A 20485-nucleotide genomic window follows, 5' to 3' on the forward strand; every position below is an offset into this window, starting at 1 on the left:
GGTGCTTTTTAAAGCACTCTTCACTTGATGCTACAGCTGCTCACTGCTGAGGTGTGCTGCTTAATTTCTTTGTATGTCTGCATTACAAACACTCACTGAAGTGAATTTAAGAACTCATTAAAAAATAATGTTATTTTTGTTAGCTGGCTTGGATAGATGAAGTGTTTTAACTTGGAACAAATGCTTGCAGATGACTGGATTGATGCCGGTGAGGTAGTGATAATCTGTAGTGGGGGAGCAGAAAAGTGCATGTTTTGGTGGAAGAGTGACTGGGAAGGGGGAGGCCTTCGACAGAGGTAGTCGTGGTTACAAGATGAGTTGTGAGTCTGTACCACTTGTGCAGAGGTTCAGAGACATGCAGGTTTGAGTTCCTGCAATTGGCTTTTCTGTCTTTTACTTTATAGTTACTCTTATTTCTGTTATGTTTCCAGTACTTATAAGGCTGCAGCAAAAATTTCTTAGGCTTCTTGTATGGTGTCAAGTGTTTGAGAAGGTGAAGATGTATGCCACTGTAAAAATAGTATTTCTTGTGGTCAGCAAGAAGTGGGTTGCGTTTTTAGTACCTGGCTTGTTGAGTAGCAAATGCTACAAAGGTGCTAATGATTGCCTATAAACTGCATCAGTAAATACTGGGGATCTTCAACATGGCACAAGCTAAGTGTTCAAGCTCCTTCTTCAAGTGTAATTAAGTGTGGTATTATTATCACTAGTAACGGACATCTTCCGACTCAGAATTAGCCCTTGCTATGTCTGTTTTCTTCTGCTGTTTCTTAAGAGCCCCATTAATTTTGGTTATGTGGGGATGAAGGATGATGCCCTGAATTTTGTGGAAGCATGAAAATACAATTATGATTTATGGGCAGTCCTCATTGTGTATTTGTGAGCTATGGATTGCTTTTGAGACGTGGGTGAGAAGAGTAAAATATGATTGACCCAAGGAATGAGACTGCAATGACTATTGTTCTTTGAATTTTTCCTGTTAAAGTAACCAAGAGGTTGTTATAGCCATATCTTTTGTTGTGAGAGGATATGGGAGAGGAGTTGTTGGTGTATCAAAGTCAAGATGTTAAAATGTTTTCCATGAGTCCTATGTACGCTCCAATAAACAGTTCTATACTGTTCAGAGATACTAGGAATTTCTTTGACATTGCTGGTAGTGACCAAGGTATTTGCATTTGTATTTGTGTATTTATACCTTGTATAGGCAAATGAGTTTCTATTCTAATTTTATTAACACACAAAAAAATCTTTTTATGTATTTGGAGACAAGTGAGAACATAATTTGGATTGAAATTGTACTGCTTTACCTGATATTGTATGGCAAAACTGACAGGGTGTTTATTTTTGTAACCTCATAGGGACTTAAGTTACAACAAATTATCTTCAATCAAGACCAGTATCTTGGATCACCTTCATAGTCTTCAGGAAGTGTAAGTTAATTTGTCTTAATTAAAAACCATACCAAAACATAAACCCCAACCAAAAATGCCCAACCTGTGTTTGTGTATGCTAATTGTATAGTTATTTCTCTAGGGATGGTTGCTTGAACAACAAAGATACTTACTGTTCTAATATTTTACATTAAGTGAAACTGGAATCATTTTTTAATTTTGAGGTGACACAGTTCAGCAGTTTAGCAAGTCCAATATACATACTTCTGATTAACATCAAAGCTAACTCTCCCTTTTGTTATATTAATAGGAAGTTGAACAACAATGAACTGGAGATCATTCCAGATCTGGGACCAGTCTCAGCAAATATAACTCTTCTGTCTTTGTAAGTAGATCTTACTCTTGTCCCTGGGTAGTGGAACTAACTCTACAGGGTTCATGGAAATGTGTGCATTACAGAGATTAAAGTAAAATAATTGGAAATAGAGCAGCTTGTGGCTAGGAAGTTGATTATACTATATTATTTAGTAGTTCTTTAAAATGTGTATAATTGAACTTAATCCTTGTAGTTTTTGTGCTTTCCAGATACAAAGACTGCATTAGAATTAATTAACGTTGTGGTAGTGCCCAGAAGCCTCAGTCCTGTTGTGCTAGGCATTGTACAAGCATCCATAAACGTTAAAAAACTCGCACAGTGCTGTCTTTAAAACAAGACTTATACTCTGTCATTATGCATCTTGGCTGAGATCCTGATGTGTTAAATCATGACAGAATTCCATTAATTTCACTGGGTAATACAGGGAAATCCCCTTGATGCAGCTTCAGAGCAAGTATCTAGGTTAAACGATGTTTTGCCAACGTCCTGAAAAAACTTTTTAGTCCAGTTTAATATGTGGCACATTTTTTTACGACTGTGGTTTTTACATAAAATATTGACATATGATTGTGTCCATGTTCATTGCCTTTCATGAAAGAAATGAGTGGGTTACTTGGTGTTCATTTGTAATAAGAGTATAAAGTTGTAAAAGGCATATCGGGCCCATAACCAAAAAAGTTGATTTTAAAGGAAATTTTACTTCTGATGTTTCAACAATAAATTAGTTGGATTTTTTTTGTCTGTATTTCAATTTTAATAAACTGTTGAAGGAAGGTGTAGAAAAGGAGTTACTATCATAATGTTAGTTAGCAAAAAAAGAAAAGGCCCAGTTTTCATGTGTGGCGTTTGCGTTTTATCTATGGGAATCTAAAGTATCTAAAGCTATTAATATGTAGCCCTCTGGCCAAATCCTGTCCTTGAATACAAATTGCAAGTTACCTTTCTTGGAGAATCCTGAGGGGTTAAAACAATACAATAAACTTTGGAAAGCTGTTCAGTTAATTAAATTGATCACTATTCAATTGCTTACATCTGGTGATTTATAGGGGTTTGTTGTTACTCTAGGCCCAGGTCAGCCAAGTCAGCTGGTGCAGCCGCTGTGTCTGGGCTGCTCTGTTTGAATAAGAACTAAGTGACATTTGATACTGATGTGGTTTCTTACAGATCAAAATCAGGAAAGAATGAAAGAAAAAGCAGATGGTGTCTGAGAAATAATTGTTGAATTTAAGCACTTTTATTTTGCAGTAGCATTGGCATTATTTTTACACTGGCATAGCATTCTGTAGTTTAAGCATCTAATTGAGCTGCAGATTATATTTCTCATATGTATATATATATTTATATAACCATCTTGCTAAGGTCCTTTTTACCATAAGGCTAGAAATATTAGCATAATGAAGTGGTTTATATCGTCTTGCTTTGCTTCTGAGTTCTTAGCATTTCTCCTTCTCATGGAAACGCAACAAGTTTAGAGGAACCTAAAATCATTCTTTTGCAGCTGTGCACAAATTTTGGTATTCCTTTGAGAGAACAAGTGATTATCAGTCACTGTTGAGTTGTTTTTTTCATAGCCTTAGGTCCCTGGCTTGGGGCATTTACTCAGGTGTGGTCAAAGATGGAAAAATCTTTGTTAGATCTATGCTGTGCACTGTGTATGCTAACACTTGAAAGAAAAAAAAAGTATTTTCTAAAAGCTTTTATCACATTTCTAATGCAGGTAAAGTTGCTCTGGTTGGGTGTTAGCTTGTTTTCATTCTAATTCTGTGTGGATAAGGAGATTACTGAATGTGATTCTGCTACAGCTGAAATTTAATACCTATTCTACAACTGCAACACAGATTCCTGGAGTTTAATATGGCAGAAATAATTTTTTTAGTATTTTGTATTAACTTAAAAATTCCAGTCTGCAAAAGTTTAGATAATTGTTTGTTCTATATCAAAATAGATGAATATAGAACATAAAATTAGAATGGTATTGTATTGCTCAAAAATAAAACATCTCTTTTGCACAGCTTTTCTTTAAAGCATAGACGAGAATCATAGAATCGTTTAAGTTGAAAAAGTCCTTTAAGATCATCAAGTCCAACCCTTAACTCAGCACTATCAAGGCCACCACTATACTATGTCTATAAAAGCCACATACGCACATATTATGAATACCTCCAGAGAGGGAGGCTCAATCCCTTCCCTTTGCAGTCTGTTACAGTGCTTCACAACCTGTACCATGATGAAATTTTTCCTAATATCAGTCTAAACTTTTGTTCTATTGCTTGTTACTTCAGAGAAAAGACTGACCCCCACCTCCTTTTAGGTAGTTTTGAGAGTGATAAGGTCTCCCCTGAGCCGCCTGTTCTTACTGGTTGGGTATTATTTATGTAAAGATACTAAATTTAATTTGATAGAAAACAGTGTAAATAAAGAGAAATAAACATACAGCTGTTTGGCCTAAAAATATACATCGTATTGTGGTAGCATGAATGGACAAATACTCCAGCTAATGATGCTTTTTGTTTAGAAGTGAAAAAATGCTTTCATTTGGTTTTATGTGGTGGATGTTATTTGAAGGGATTGAATGAAACTGAGTTAATATGTCTTAAGTCATGCGAAAAGAACACATGTGGAACAATTAGAATATAAGTTTTAGAACTACTCTTCAGAGAAACATCTGATGACTTTCTCCAGGATTTTGGATTTCCATAAGAAAGGAGGTTATGAAGCCTTTCCAAAGCATACCACTGTTTCCATGTTGAGTCTTTGTTCTCGTTTTCAAATAATAGCAGAAAAGAGGATGATAGTGTTCTGAAACTTGATTTGATTACACTTCTTAGGAGAGTCATGTATGTTGGTTCTTTACTCTCAGTTGAAAAGCCAACTGTTTTTTTCCAAGAATCTTCAAGGAGCGCTATAGAATTGATAACCTGTTTTCTTGCCGGTATCTTCTTTGTTGAAGAAGCTCTATTACAAGATTTTTTTTTTTAACTTGTTAAGAATTCTCACTGAGCTGGGGTGCCTTCGTATTTTACCTGTTCTGCAAGACTTTTCTTGCTCTGCAGAGGAAATTACACTGCTTGGTATGTCTCCATAATAGTGCAGGTATCCCCACACAGCCATGTATGTCTGAATTCTTTGAAGAATATAAACAAGCATGGGTGGATTATCATGTTAGTCCAGTTTCCATTTCTGGAGCTACCTCATTTCTAGCTATCTAGCTGATATTTTATCTAAATGAGATATTTACATACTAATGAATTATTCAGAATAAACATACCCAGTGCAAGAGATGTTCCCAGTCTCATGGTCCCAGCCTGTCTGTAACATGAAACAATAGTGCTAATATTTTGTTTTTACCAATGCCAGTTGAGGGTTGAACATCTTGGGAATGGAAAGTATCAGGCAGGCACACCCCCTCACCACCACCCTGGGAGATGTGTCAGTCTGAAGGAGGGAGTGTAGATGGATATTCAGGCACACTCTTATTACATGGCTGGAGATGTATCTATTATTTTATTCATGTGATCAGTATGTATCTTGTTACATGTAGTAGGAGAGCTTGTGAGCCTCCTGGAAATCTGGATATTTCAAGTTGAGCTACATGGGTGGTAGTTTGGGCTATATCTGGTCAGGAGGCTTAGGTCAAGTCTCTGAAAATTAAATTGCAGGGTGTTCATTTTGCACAGCCATCGAGCCCTTTTATATACCTTCTGTGAGAGAAGGCATGAAAACACCAGTATTCTAAGGCAGGAAAAGGGAAGTTCAGGTGTTTGCCAGAGATAGTCAGCCCAATAGATCTAGCCAGGAGGTCAGATCCCCCATGTGCTGGCAACATAAGCTTTTGAGGAGAGTATTGTATTTAACAACTTCTTACCATAGGTATATAATGTGCAGACACCACACATGGTAAGGTGTACTTATCTATCCCTAGATGTAAAGTATGTTAGAAGTTCTCTAGTTTGCATTCCTGAAATAAATGTAAAAACAGTTAAATTAATGGAGAATTGCTTTAAATGGTTGTGGTAGAAAATTCTTTATTTCTTGGAGAAAAAACAGTTTACTTTTTATTCCAAGATAGGTGGATTGCTTTTGTGTTGAGTACAAAAATGGACACTAATGGGAATGCCCTCATTCCAGAAGAACATATGAAAGTCCTGAATATTGTTTCCATTCTAATGACATTGTTTATCCAAGATGTACCAGTTCTGTCTTATTTATCCTAAAAATCTATCTGAACCAGCAGTCTTGACACATGAGAAGAAAACTAATACTGCCTTTTAGGTCTGTTGCAGTTGTAGTTTTGGACCTAGGGTAAAAATCCAGGAATAGATGGAAACCAAATAGTGTAAGTACAATAGCCTTGTCTAGAAGTCCTGCTTGGTGTTTAACTACCAACTACTGTTTGCATAAGGGTTTTACTTTAAAACTAATTTGAAAATGTTAACTGCTTTTAATGTTACTAGTATTTTGTGAGGAAGAGACACTGATTTGCAAATTCAACAATGCTATTTAGGATTTTGTTTAAGGATATAGGTTTAAATAAGAAACCCATGCTGCTTTTACTTGAAGAATTTAAAAAAAATGTGTAGTTGTAGACACTGTTCAACATCATCAGTACTCTGTATCCTTGAGTACTGTGAAAAATGGAAGGTAGCTTTGAGTATTAAAGTATCCTGCCTCTCCAACTAGAATTTATTGTTCTTATCAAAACATATGTGTAGAACTAATATTAAAACCCCCATGTTTCTCATTACCCATGTCCAGGATATGCTCTCTGGTAATCCGCTTGCAGTCAGTAGGGACTAGAAGGCTGTACTTGCCCAAGGCTTTAGTGCATATAGTGAATTTTTAACATTAGACTAGTTTTCAGGAAATGGAGTGTTTTAAATAAACTTGTAGTTTTACATTTTATTGAATAGAAGATACTTTATTTAAAGACACTAGAGGATATGGTGTAGGTGATTGAAATTCTTATGTTGTAAGGAGTGATCATAGTAGTCTAGCATGCAAACAAATATTTGGTCTTAGTAAAGCCAGAGAGGAAAATGCAGAAGTCGTGGTGTGGAAGTTAAAGGGTGCATGAATGATTCAGAGTTCTGGAATGTTTTTCAAGTCTTACATTAATGTGTGTTTTATATTAGGTTCCTGCTTCACTGTTTTTTTAGGATGTGAAATCTTCTGTTTATAAGAGACATAATGAAAATGTGACATGGTAGAAGTTTTTCTCTGCTCTGCTGGGGAAGTCCTCCAACTCTATCTGTGCAGGAAACCTTTAAGGCAGGGACCATTCATTTTTGAGTTCTGAGATAGACAAAAGTGCTGCCAAAATTGAGGCAGTTTTCTGAAATGCGACCATGTGTTTGTTAGATGATGAACAGAATCCACGAGCCACTTCTCCAAACATTTCTACAGCCTTTGGTTTGTAATGTCTTTCTGTCAATATGTGCTGAAGTTAAATTCACTGACTTTGAGGATGTGTCTTGTATCTTGGATGTTTAAAATGGTAAATTAACAAAAAGCACTAACAGAAAAGGTCAGGAGAGAAAAACAGGACAAAAGAACTGTAAAGTTGCAAGTCCTAGGTGACTGCACAGGTCACAAGTTTCCATAGTAAGGAAAATTGTTTCAGCTTTAAACTTAGCTTTCTGATCAGCCACTACAAAATTAACCTCATTACTTATTTTATGATTTTATGCACAAACATAGTTACTGAAGAAGTGACAATCCCTTCTACTATTGAGAACGGGTTTTTTTTGTTGTTGTGTTTGGTTTTTTTTTTGGTTTTTTTTTGGGGGGGGGAGGGGGGTGGGGTGGGCACTGTGTGTCCCTTTCTGTTTATAAACTGGAAAAGTGTGTTTGTGTATGTTATGTGATAATGGGCATTGTGGATCAGGCTTCAGATCATATTGAGAAATAAAATTCAATGAATTGAAGCAAACACTCAAAATAAATCCTGGATTTGTCCCAGCTGACAGTTTGAAAATAAGAGTGATAGTTTGCACTTTGTGGCAGTAACTTAAACCCCTGTGACGGGCTTTCAGTAAAGACAGAAGGGAGAGTATGAGAAGTTTGTCTCTTTGTCATGTCACAGTGGTCTGGGAGTGAAAGCTGTGTGTAAGATCTGGGAGAACACTGTCTTGGTATGTAGTTACAAAGCTGCAGTCATAAGAAAGATGTTTAGATGAAAATCCTGAAAATGAAAGCTTACATTCAGTAGGAGTGGATTCCTTTCCCTTCTCTTCTTGCCAGAGAAAGTGGTATTGTTTGTTTATAAAGCTAGCATACTAAACTGAAGTCTGGATCCCAGTATGAAGAAAATACTGGTCAAATATTTTACATCCTTGTCATCTCTTCAGCTACCACTTTATTATGGGAAGGATTAAGATTTGGATGCTGCCTGGAAGAGTTTGTTTTGAAGAAGGATTGAAAGAAAGGATAGAGGAATGCCAGACTGGGCTTCGGGCATAAGGCTACTTGGAGAATGTCCCAAAGCTGAGACTGGTGGTAAACCATGTGTGACTTGGTCTGAAGTTTTAGAGCGAGGAACTTACAGGAATTAGTTCTTGCAGTCTTTGACATTTTGTGTGGAGACTTAAGAGGAAGTAAATGAATGAATTTTTAAAGGAACCTGACTTAGTCAGACTTACAGACATGGAAACTCAATTTTTATGGCAGCAAGTTAGGCTGAATGATGGGAAAGAGAAGAAGTACATAGAAACTCAGAGTTTGTTTTAGCAAAAATATAAGGAATGAGAGTCTAGATTAATGCTTTTGCAATGAGAATGGAAAAGAATGCAAATTTTATGAGCTACTTGCAGTGGATAAATCTGTCATGATTTTCTGATCATAGTGGTAAAGGAAAAGGTGAATTAAAAAGAATAGTAATGGACTAAAGAAATAGAACACTGTTCTGATATGACAGAATGGAAGAGTGGTAGGAATTTTACAGAGAAATAGGGCATTTGATACAGAAAACGAGAGAAGTGAGAATGAAATTGGGAGGTCAGGTGTAAGTGTTTGGATTATGTTTTAGAGAATTGGTGCTGCTGATTGCAATAGAGCAGTGAAATCACTTGTGCCTTGAGTGAAAGAGAAGTGGATGGGAGAACATCTTTACCTTGTATTAATGATTGAAGTTAGGGGTACATCTAGAAGGGTGTGCAATCTCAACTGCCCAGACTTTGGTCTGCACCCTCTAAAAGGGAGGGTTGCTCTGTAAAAACAAGGAATAGGTGTTTTTACTTAGGAACTCTATACATGAGATTAGAAAGATGATTTGTAGTACTGGAAGGCGCTGTGGTGGGTTTATCTTGGTCATATTTAAAAATTTCCAAGATTTTAGGATTGACTAACTGTCACAAAGCTCACCAAGTCTCCAATGGGCTATTATTCCTGTTGTCAGCTCGTGCCAAAATAGTTATGCTTGCATTGCTTTTGTTTATAGTTGTTAAAATAAAGGGTGAACTTACACACTCACTTGCCTATCACGTACTAAGTAACTTGTGATTATTTTGGAAAAGCCAGAAAACTGAATTGGCAACAGACATCAGGGTATTAAGAAGAGAGTTTGGAAGGAAAACTTAATTAGTTGCATATTGGTTCTGTGACTGGAATCAGAAGAGAATTGTTATGAAAGTATCATGTGTTTATAAGTTTGGATTTGTCTCTTCTTTTTGATGATGAAAACATACCTGATCACAGAGTTGTTTCAGTCTATGTCTTTCTCTTTCCCCTTTCCCAGTTGATGTTTGATTTGGAAATCAATAAACCTTTGGTTTCAAGTTTTGCACAGGATATCAGTAGCCTACAGAGTTGTGAGTTTTCATTTTCTGTTTTATGCCTGTATACCATAAAAATCACAAAATATAGAAGCAGAGTCTTTCTGACATCTGGCTTGAAAGAGGAATGAGAGGCATGGAGAGGAATGAAGGAGACCTTCAAAAGAAAGAACAACTGCTTGCCGCAAGGAAGGCAAGAGGCTCATGTGTGAAAGAGAGGCATCAGACTTGTAAACCTACCAGTAGAACTGGAAGTGAGCCAGACTCTGGGGTCTATTTCTGCTGGCTTTGTCTTGGATAAAAACAGTTTCACTGGTAATATTTTGATGGCTTTTGAATATTAAAAAAAAAAACCAACAGATTTTCTTATTTCAGTCCAGTTGGGTGTCTTAATGGTGAGCAGAGCATGTACTCCCATTCATAACAGAGGCTGGTTTTTTTGTAAGCATAGTGTTCAGCTTAAAACTGCAATGTCAGTATTTTAAATGATATAATTGTTCATTACAGTACGGCTCAGTATTCAAATGAGTAGGAATTGAAGAAAAAAAGAATATTTTTGCTCTTCTTGAAGTAGTAGTTACTGAGGCCCTTCTGATAAGGGTTCCTTAAAGTTGCCTAGTCTTATCCTAAAAGCCACAAGGTATGTATATTTCAGCACTTCCAATTAGTCTTGGTCCTTTGTGTTTAATAAAATTTGGTTTTGGTTCAATTTTCTTTCACACAGTATGTTTACATCATTGTTCCGAAAGGAGTTTGGGAGGGGAGGAGGGGGAGTACAAGAAAGAATATAATATTCCAGCTATATGAATATGATGTCAGCTGGTGAGTGATGGGAAAAACAGGTGAAAAACCCAGAAAAATTTAAAAGGAGGCTGTGAGTTGTAGTGGCACACAATGGAGACCACCCAGGACATGCTCAGATATGGACAGTCATGTTGGTTTTGCAAGGGCTCTGATACGGCTGCCTCCAAAAGGTCTGTGAAATTAAACCAGTGGGAGTGTATGCAGCTCCTTTTGTCTGAGCACAGTAATACTAATATCTCACAGAAAGATTTTCTTTTAGGTTTTCTTACCCTCACCCTCCTCTCAGTGAAAAAAGTTTGTCACTGTGCCTGCATGTGTAGTCTTTGGCTCTGTCTTGACAGTTAGATAGGCTTGTGTTTTCAACATGTCCTTCTTGACTAATTTTGATGATGATTTGGCAGTTATGAGGAAGATGATATATTGTTTTTTTCAATTTGCTTAAGCAATGATTATGAAGAAAAATCAGAGTTTATTTCTCATTTTAAATAAAATTGGGTCTTAACGTAGAACTATTTGGATATCTTTAGTGTTCAATAATCTTCCAGGTGAATTATAATACTTACATTCTTTTGAAGAAAAACTGGACTGGGGTCCAGAGCAATAAACAGTGAACCATTCAGCTGTTTCGTATCTGAGTAACTTTTACAAATATGATTAAGTTGGAAGGTGCAGTGAGGGCTGGTTTGATTTTGATTGTGAGATGGACTAGGACTATAATGTGTAGTGCAATTTCAGTGAGCAAAGGAAGTTGCTTGTCACTCCTCAATATGGCCTTACCATCTCCAGAAAAGAAAGATGTTCCTGAAACAAACAAGCTGCAGGTTTTTTGTTTGGTTGTTTTTTGTTGTAACTTGGTCTGTGTCAGGTAATTTGCCAGTTGGTTTAAGTACTATGAAGACGGTGGAAGAGTTTTATTCGGTTCCATTAGGTTCAACTAAAGTTTGTAATACAGGGGCTATTATCCTGCCAGTTGTGAGGAATTTCTGTTTTATGGAGCAATGCTGACACAAAGACAGCACTGTGCAAGCCGTCTTATAACTGAACACTTTCACACTGCAATTTAGGAGGCGTGCAGTTCAGGAAATTGCTGGCTTCTGCTGCAGCACACTTTTACTGCAAGGAAAATTTTATTCGTCATTCAAGTAATTGGCAGTTTTAATACCTTGTTAGTAATTACCTTGTAAACAAACTAATGCATAAAGGCAAGGCTCTATGACCTGTTATCTAACTCGCATTCTTATTTGGCCCATGGAAGTGACACACAGTGGTGGTGTTTGTTGTTGTTTTTATTAAAGTAATTTGTTTCCATTTATTATAAGTACTTTCAGATAAGAGTTAAAAAAATGCAGTGTACCTCTACCAGACAGCCTAAGGAATGAAATATGATACAAGCTCAGCATTGGAGGGACTGCAGGATCACTTACTCATTCCCATATGTGGTCAAAAAGCCCATTAATCTCACTTCTGATTCAGTTTGTGAGTTAGGACTTTTTTGTCTTGAGCAGTAGTACCCTCACGCCCCTTGAATACATGAGAGTTGCCTATTTGATCCAGAGCAAATATTTCCACTTAAGGTAAACACCTTCCAGAATTAATATTATTGTTGATAGTTTTACTAAAATTGCATTTGCCTGCCATCTCTAGGATCTGGGGGAAGCTCCTAAGTTTTGGTAATTTTCAAACAAGGTGTAGAATGTACCACAGCTAGAACTGACTTGAACTTTCAAGGTAACAAGAATCATTCCAGGTTACATTTGTTTAATGGTCATGGTCTGCTTTCACCTATGTACTGGTAGCCCTGAAAGATAATGTTGCTGATGTGCATGTATGAGTCTGTGTATGATGTGTGTGTATGTACATTAGGCAGCTGAGATGGAAAAAACTGGTAGGTTTCTGGGTATGGACATGGAATAGGGTTACTGGAAAAAGTTCATGTGTAAAAGTGAAGGAAGGAGTGTTCCTTAGCGCAGACCACAATACCCACGTCTTCAGGTTGTTGCATACTTTTTGTTGTGGAATTGGGTGTGATGGTGAGCTAAAGTTTGACCAGGCATAAAGTCTAAAACTCCTGTAATGACCTCTAATGCGCAGAATTTTTGTTCTTTGCCAACTCATTAGAAAAATCTGTAGGTTAGAATACTAGGTCTAATTCCACAATTATAGAATGTTTTCAGGGGACTGCACTGTCACCCATCTTTTGTAATCTAGCTCTGTGTTTTTTTCTGGAAACTCGTTTGGGCTTCCATGCCAAGGGAGTTTTTGAAAAGCCCCAAACACTGTGTTTAGCTGCTATATAAAATAGAAAACAGCTCTAACCTTATTTCATTACACGTCAGTACTGTGACATACTGTGCCATGCAAGTACCAGATATTTCTACTGTTCAGAAGTAGGTGATTAGAGAGTTTTACATCTCTTTTTAAAAGCCATGAATTGCAGTACTTTGATTATATTGCATTTTTTCATAGTTTACTGGAATTATATTTTAAGAAATAATAATGAAAGTTTATTTAGACTATTCCAATTTGTGATTTCCAATTAATTCTGCGCATAGAGAACATACTTCACTGCATTTTTGCAACTCAAAATTGTTTTCAAGTAGGAGAATTAAGAACTAACATTTGCTAGAGTTATGTAGTTATTATGTGTTTACTCTGGAAATGACAGTCTTTTGCCTACTGGCCCTAAATTTCAGGACCAGTAACAAGATTGCCAGCATTTTGTCTGAACATCTGAAGCCATTTCAGAGTCTAGAAACTTTGGACTTGAGCAACAACAACATATCGGAGCTAAAAATTTCATCATTCCCATCATTACAACTCAAGTATCTGTAAGTAAAAATTACTTTTTGTTTCTTTGTTTTGGATTTTTTTTTTCAGGTAACTTTCAAAAATTTTGTTGGATAATTTGTTTATTAAGGTAGTAAATCTTCTTTTAATTGGAATGATAGTAAATATTCCTACTTTCACCTATCTCGTTTAACATAAGCTGCTGACTTGAATATATGAGTTGTTAAAATTAGATGTTTTAATTCATTAAAAAAAGCCAGGGCCATTATCTTGAGATGAAATAAATAGATGTGTCTCTTGAGAGAAATAATTAAGTGATAAAATGAATTTAGGTTCCTCATGGATAGGCTAGTTTGTATTTATATGGCGTTTGATAGACTTCTTGTGAATACACTTTTAATTCTTATTCAGGAATATTGCAATGCCAGATATACTGACTGATAAAAAAGTAACAGGATTGCCATGTATTATCCTCTTCCATTATCACACTCTGACAGAGTAGAGTTAAAATGGTGAAGGTGAAATGCTAGTTGACTATAGAATAAGCTGTCAAGAGCTCTAATTAATATGAAAAAATTCCATTTTTAAATGACTAAGTGCCACAAGAGCTTTGTGTTTCACTACTTGGTGTTAAGATTTTATTAAATAACTGTAAATTTAACCTTCTAGACATTGTTTCAACAGGTATATTAACAGTAACAGAATAACCTCTATGGAGCCTGGTACCTTCGACAATTTGTCTACCACACTTCAAGTATTGAAACTGAACAGGAACAAAATTTCAGCAATTCCTCAAAAGATGTTTAAACTGTCCCATCTGCAGCACCTGTAAGTGTAACCTACAATTGACTAATTGTTTTCAGGTTTTCCAAAGCACTGGCAGTGCTTGAACTTTAGCCTTTAATTTAACCAGAGGCAGAGTGAGACAGACAGAGAAAACATATTACTACAACCCTTACGAACTGCAGTGTTTTACTGAACAAAACTAGTCTTATATGTTGGTGAGATGTGAACAGTCTTTGTGTTTAAAATTGCGTTTGCCTATTAAAAGTAAAAAAAATAAAAAGGCTAGAAAAGGGGTAGTAGCAATATTTCTGTAAAAAAGCATCAGGAAAATAGTAAGTAAAGTAAACTTATATATTTCACTGCAGCAGTCATTTACTTTGTGCTTTCACAGTGAAATGAAGGAAATTGATTTGCTTTCAGATGGCATGACAATAAGCAATATGCTTGAATAAATAGACTTTCAGCTTTACTGATACTGTGCTGTCCATAAATGTTTTACTGAATAAATAATAAAGTTAAATGAAAGGGACTGTTTGGTTTGTTGTTTTTTTTTTTTTAATTGGAAAACTTGAAGTGCAGAAAATGGAGACTAGAATGGATTTCACTTTGTCAAATCCTGGATAATTATTTTCCATGTCAGACAGTTAAAATTTTGTTAGGTTAGCCTTGAAAGTGATAGTTTATAAGAACACTGAAATATTAGGGTGCTTGACACTCCTGGAAAAGAGTTGACTGTATTTCTTCTGTGTACAAGTGCTGGAACGGTTTTACTCAGGCCCCAGTACAAGAGTATGACAACAGTCCTACAAAGCTCCGGGTTTGTTAATGATCTTGGTAGACATACCAATCTTCAGATTCATCTTAATTTTGGATGTTGGTTATATTCTTGCCTAAAAATGTTCCCTTTATTCATAGTTGGTATGCTGACCAATGTTAGGTAGCTTATCTGCAAGGAAGGCCAAAAATTTGTATTACCATCTGAAAGTATTCAGAGAAGAATGGAGGAGAACTGAAGTCTGTTCTTACCAAATGTTCTTCACTTTTAATTCATATTTAAACACAGGATGAGAAGTAGGGTTCTCCCTCAGGTTTGTTACCAGGTAGATTTTGTGTCAGACTGCCATAGAGGAAATCTGAATTCTTACAGGGCTGTGACTCTGAAAAATAATGATGTTATGTTACCATGGGGAGACGATTATTTAGACCTTTAGTTTCCATGAGGAAAAGTTTTGGAAGGAGAGATTCTTCCTAGTTTGGTAGACCTAAGAGTTCCTTAAAGGGGCAGATGATCACTCCTTTTACTACCTTTGGGTAGTATTGTCTAATCCTATCACTGCATCTTGTCCTCCAGCTAGTTACACCCTACGTCTCCCTCACAGGATACACATTGCTCCCAGTTTCTGACCTGCACAGGATGAGTGTAATGGCAGAAGGGCAAGTGCCAAGACCACTTGAGAAGGAGGGAAGGCACTATGTGTAACTGGTTATGGAGGAGGGAGTAATGTAATGAGTGCTTGGCTACAGGTACCCAGGATATTCAATTTGTCTAGTTATCACAGCTAAAATTCTAACTTTTTCTTGACTGTTGCAATTGATTGCAATTACAAACCAATCTTAACAGCTCTACTGCTGCATAAACACTGCTTTCAATTTTGAATTTGGGAACAGACTTAACTATGATATTCTAGATCTATAGGGATTCTTGACGTCTGAAAATCAAGGAACTACTAAGTCCTTGTCCTCAGTATCAGAAAGGCAGAACAGCATTAACATGGTTGAACATAATGTGCCACAATAAAATGATATTTATTTCTTCTTGTCTTTGTTTCGTGTGGAAGAAAAGTGTTTAAATAAAATTGGTTCTTTCAGAGAGGGAAGAAAGGTTGTTGGCATGTGGGTAAAATTTCTGTCCTGTAACTGTAAATTCTGTTGATGCAGGGAGCTGAGTCGCAACAAAATCAGAAAAATAGATGGGCTCACTTTCCAAGGACTTCCTGCTTTGAAATCATTAAAACTACAGAGAAATGGGGTTACGAGGCTCATGGATGGTGCTTTCTGGGGTTTGACCAACATGGAAGTCTTGTAAGTATCAAACTTTTCCTAGGTAGGTTCTGCTGATAACATATTAAGTAGATTTGCACAAAATTAATAGAATTGCTAAAATTTAAGGGCATTTTTGAATTAAATTGTTCAGTTGTGGTCTGAAAAGCAGCAAGCAGTCAGTAGTGAATGTGTAGAGCAGCACATTTTAGATGCATGCACACAATTCAAGATCTAAATAAAAGCTCCAGCTATCTAGGCAGTGTGGTGAGGTCAGATGTGGACCTGTGGCATAGCGTACATGCTGCTGAGCTTCTGAACCTTATGTTTTTTTTCTGTTTGTGGGTGTTTGTAGGCAGCTGGACTATAACAACTTAACAGAAGTAACCAAAGGCTGGCTTTATGGCTTACTGATGCTGCAGCAACTCCATCTCAGCCAAAATGCCATCAGCAGGATCAGTCCTGATGCCTGGGAATTTTGCCAAAAACTCAGTGAGCTGTGAGTACTTTTATTCTCTTGCAGTTTCAAAAGCCGAGTACATGCCAAAACATGAGCTTCTTAGCACTGATCTATGAATTTTTCATAGCAAAGTTTCCAAGGTGACAACAACTTTGCTGTATAAGACAGTTATATCTTGTTGAAAGAAGTTGAAGTTAGCTGTGATTGCTCCGTTTCACTGTAGCAGTTAAACTAAAGCTATAACACAGTCATTTTCAAGTGGCAGAAATCAATTCTGCAGTAATTTGTGAATTGTTTAAAACAATGCAAAATGCTGTGTGGTCAGAAGTGGTGTGGTGGGTTCTACGAGAATCATAATGGGAAAAACTGTGCTTCCCCCCTGAAAATTCACATGTGTTGAACTAAGTTAAATAAGCACTGCAGCATGAACATTAAAATGTTTTCTTCCCCCTCCTTAAATTTGCAGAGATTTGACATTCAATCAATTAGCAAGGTTAGATGATTCAAGCTTCGTTGGTTTAAGCATGCTGGTTGGTTTGTACATTGGAAACAACAGAGTAAATTACATTGCTGATTGTGCCTTCAAGGGACTTTCCAGTCTACAGATTTTGTAAGTTGACAAACTCAATTTGTAAGGTCAAAAATCTTAAGAAAAATCTTGTGTTTATAGGTTATTTCTTTTCTTTATGAAATAGACAAGAACTTCTGGTTAACTTCCCCTGATCAGTGTATGATTTTCTTACAGTAAGATTCTTTTCCAGAACAGTTGAGAAAGGGAGGTGTTCCTCTTTTGTTAAGGCTATGCACAATGGATGGTGGTAACCGTGATACAAACTTTCAGTAGCATTATTGTGGGAGAAGCGTATCTCTGCTAGAAGGCAGCAAGCAGAGCACTGCCACCAACAGTTTTAGGGATCTGGATTATAATTGTGTCTTAACTGAATTATTTGCCCTCATAGCAGAAATAAGAGGACAAAATTCGTTGTCATGACTGGACAGTTGCTTTAAGTAATGGAGCATGTTTTGGAATAGCATTTCTTACAGGAAGGGAAAGAACAAAGTAAACTACTCTAAATATATTCCTCTTCATTTAAACCTTTCCATTGCATACCACTGGTCCATCTGTCAGCCAGATGAGCAAAATTATTGCCTTTCCCTCTAGGCTTTATTTTCAGAGGCTTGCTCACATGCTCACACTTAGGGAATCTAGGAAAGATGCAAATTAGAAGAGTGTACGCTGCTTTTTAAGAATATAGCGAGCTGGAGATCATAAAGAGAGGAAATTAGAGAATTGTGAGGTGTTTAGGTATTTATTTAATAGGCTTTTTCTCCTAGATTTTTCTTTCTCCTCCATCCCTACCCTGTAAATTGTTTGCTGACGCACCATTCTGTACACAAATCTCTAATCTCTTTATACTTCATAGGTAATTAAGCAAGTGTTTTGGGATGTTAAAATGATTCTCTGGGTGTTAATATTATGGACTTAAAAAGGTGTGAGGGTGGGGATTCAAAGGAATGACAGTTGAGCCTTTCCCTTCCTGCAGTGCACATTCTCTTATGATAGTCTTGTATCTGAATGCCTTTAGAGGGGTGTAGGTTGGTTTCCTTGTAATTCTCGAAATTGTTGAGTTTGTGATCTTTTTAATTATCAGTGGGAAAAATACTAATAGTCTTCAAAGTCTCTCAATGAAAATTGAAATGATAAAGTTAATCAGGAAAAGCTTCTCTTAAAAAACCCACAGAAACCAAATGAACAAAAATCCAACCTAACAGAAAGCTAATATAGAAATTTTTTTTAAAGTAATACATGCTGTTGAAGAAGTATGTATCTTGTTCTTTTTAATAGCTTTTGTGATTTGATTTCCCCTCCCCTCTTAAACAGGGATCTGAAAAACAATGAAATATCATGGACTATTGAAGATATGAATGGTGCTTTCTCTGGCCTAGATAAACTTAGGAAGCTGTAAGTATTGCTGCAGTATTTGTATCTCATCATGCCTTAAAAAAATGAGCTTATTATGTGTCCTTCAAGGGTCAAGCCCAACACTTAATGATATTGAACTTCCCATAGCGGAGATGATTTTTTTCTCCCTTCCCACTTTATTCTCTAAGTCCTTTTCAATAAAAGAAATTCAAGATATTCCAAGTCAAACTAATCGGAAATATTTTAAGTATTATTAATATTTATGGACATATTTAGCAACAATGAGGTTTTCCCATGTTTAGAATAAGAAGCGTATCATATGACAAAGGCATAGTGAGTGACAGGCCTAGTCTTCATTCAGTAAGGTAAAGCAGCATCCAGTGGAAGTAGCTCCATTGCGTTGAAATTTTCAAAAACAGATTTATGAAATAAAAAGCTTTTTATAGTTACACATTTAGAATAATCCATGTCACTTAACTGTACACCTTAAATGTCTTCTAAAATCATTGTAAAATCTAGTTATTTATTCAGGGGAAACAAATTAGTATCTTGTAGATGTGATACATTTTGATGCATTGGAGATGGATGAGTGGTAAATAGTAGTCCCAGTTTAAAAGTAAATGCCAAAAATGCAATTATTCAGCTCAAAAATACTTCCATTTAATTGCATTTCTTTTGTATTGTGCTTAATTTTTTCAGGATACTCCAAGGAAACAGGATTAGATCCATTACAAAGAAAGCATTTTCTGGTTTGGATGCACTTGAACACCTGTAAGTAGTAGAAATTCACATGTTACCCAAAATTGGAAAAAAAAGGGTTTTGATACTAACCAAATTTAAAGTAGGACTAACAAGCTTTACTTACGACTTGGGGTGAAATATGAAATACACTTGCCATGGTTGCTACTGTGAGCTTCAGAAGATTTTTCAGTTTTGGAGTTACACTGAGTGTGAATTTTGGAGTTAATGCAGAAATTCTTACGTATTAAGCATGCTATGAAACTCCTTATTTGCATCTCTGTCGCTTTTGAGCTTGAGTGTCCTTTGTATATCACTAAAATAGCAAACTATTGCTTGAGTCTAAATCTATTCAGTTTAATAAATTATTATTTTCTTATAATCCTATTTTTCATTTTTCTTCCTAGAGATCTAAGTAACAATGCAATTATGTCAGTTCAAGGAAATGCATTTTCACAAATGAAGAAACTCAAAGAGTTGTAAGTTTCTGTCAAAAGACATCTCTATTAAGTATATATATCCTTAAAATGTATAAATAAAAGCCTTGTAAGATATTGCCTGATGCAGTGATAAGCCCCTACTGGAATCTCTCTTAAGTAACATAAAAAGCTTGTGTCAGTGTTTAAGGTTTTTTTATTTTTTTATATGGTGGGTGTATTTAAGTGAGAGGGTAGGATAGGAGGCATTCATTTTCTGCTACATTTGTTTTCTCTGAAGTCCTTATTTTAAATTGGGTGATCTCTAACAGGTTTTAGATAAGGGAGACTTTGATGTAGTGTGCTCTAAGATCAGCAGTGCTATCACTGAGCTAAAGCTTGCTGGACCAGTGAAATGCAGTGCTATAATTCTTTTGTAAAGACCTGGTTGTCAGTTCTTGTAATTGGGTCCTTCTCTCCTGTAGTAGCAGCGAGACAGATCTTCAGAGAAGTCATGAAGCGGTCACTGCAAAAAATGTGTTTCAGCAAGGATGGGTTTTTGTCCTCTCACCCTTTTTTCTGTAGATCAGTGCAGAGCAATGCTGGCTCATGGGTGCAGAGGGTTATCCTGAAAGGGGTGATGTCACCCCTTTGGCAGCATGTCACCAGTGGGGTTCAGTAGGGCTCCATCCTCAGCCCTGTGCTATTTATAAATGGCTTGGACTCAGGACTTGGAAGGGACACTGAGCAAGTTCACAGATGGTGCAAAACTGGGAGGAGCTGTTGACTTCCTTGAAGGCAGGGAGGCCCTGCAGAAAGACCTCAGCAAGTGAGAGGGCTGGGCAATCAGCAACTGTATAAAGTTCAACAACAGAAAGTGCTGGTTCTGTACCTGGAGTAGGGCAGCCCTGAGAAAATGGACAGACTGGGGAATGAGATGATGGAAATCAGAGCTGTAGAAAGGGACCTGGTCTCCTGGTCGATGGCAAGCTGA

The 20485-nt window shown here is 36.6% G+C and overlaps 1 protein-coding gene across 1 annotated transcript in view; it reads left to right on the top strand.

Moving 5' to 3' along the window:
- Positions 1 to 202: 202 nt before the first annotated feature.
- The window catches only part of LRIG3 (leucine rich repeats and immunoglobulin like domains 3), a gene marked incomplete at its 5' end in the record, with an annotated part of 31241 nt that continues 10958 nt past the window's right edge, over positions 203 to 20485 (top strand). Inside the window, 11 exons of the mRNA XM_083860616.1 lie at positions 203 to 213; positions 1359 to 1430; positions 1702 to 1776; positions 13034 to 13168; positions 13812 to 13955; positions 15852 to 15995; positions 16309 to 16452; positions 16880 to 17023; positions 18296 to 18376; positions 19037 to 19108; positions 19483 to 19554. Of these exons, the coding sequence (XP_083716742.1) occupies positions 203 to 213; positions 1359 to 1430; positions 1702 to 1776; positions 13034 to 13168; positions 13812 to 13955; positions 15852 to 15995; positions 16309 to 16452; positions 16880 to 17023; positions 18296 to 18376; positions 19037 to 19108; positions 19483 to 19554 (1094 nt within the window). The remainder of the gene's footprint in view (positions 214 to 1358; positions 1431 to 1701; positions 1777 to 13033; positions 13169 to 13811; positions 13956 to 15851; positions 15996 to 16308; positions 16453 to 16879; positions 17024 to 18295; positions 18377 to 19036; positions 19109 to 19482; positions 19555 to 20485) is intronic.

This window comes from Zosterops lateralis, assembly GCF_965231275.1.
Source record: "Zosterops lateralis genome assembly, chromosome: 4".
NCBI lineage: Eukaryota > Metazoa > Chordata > Aves > Passeriformes > Zosteropidae > Zosterops > Zosterops lateralis.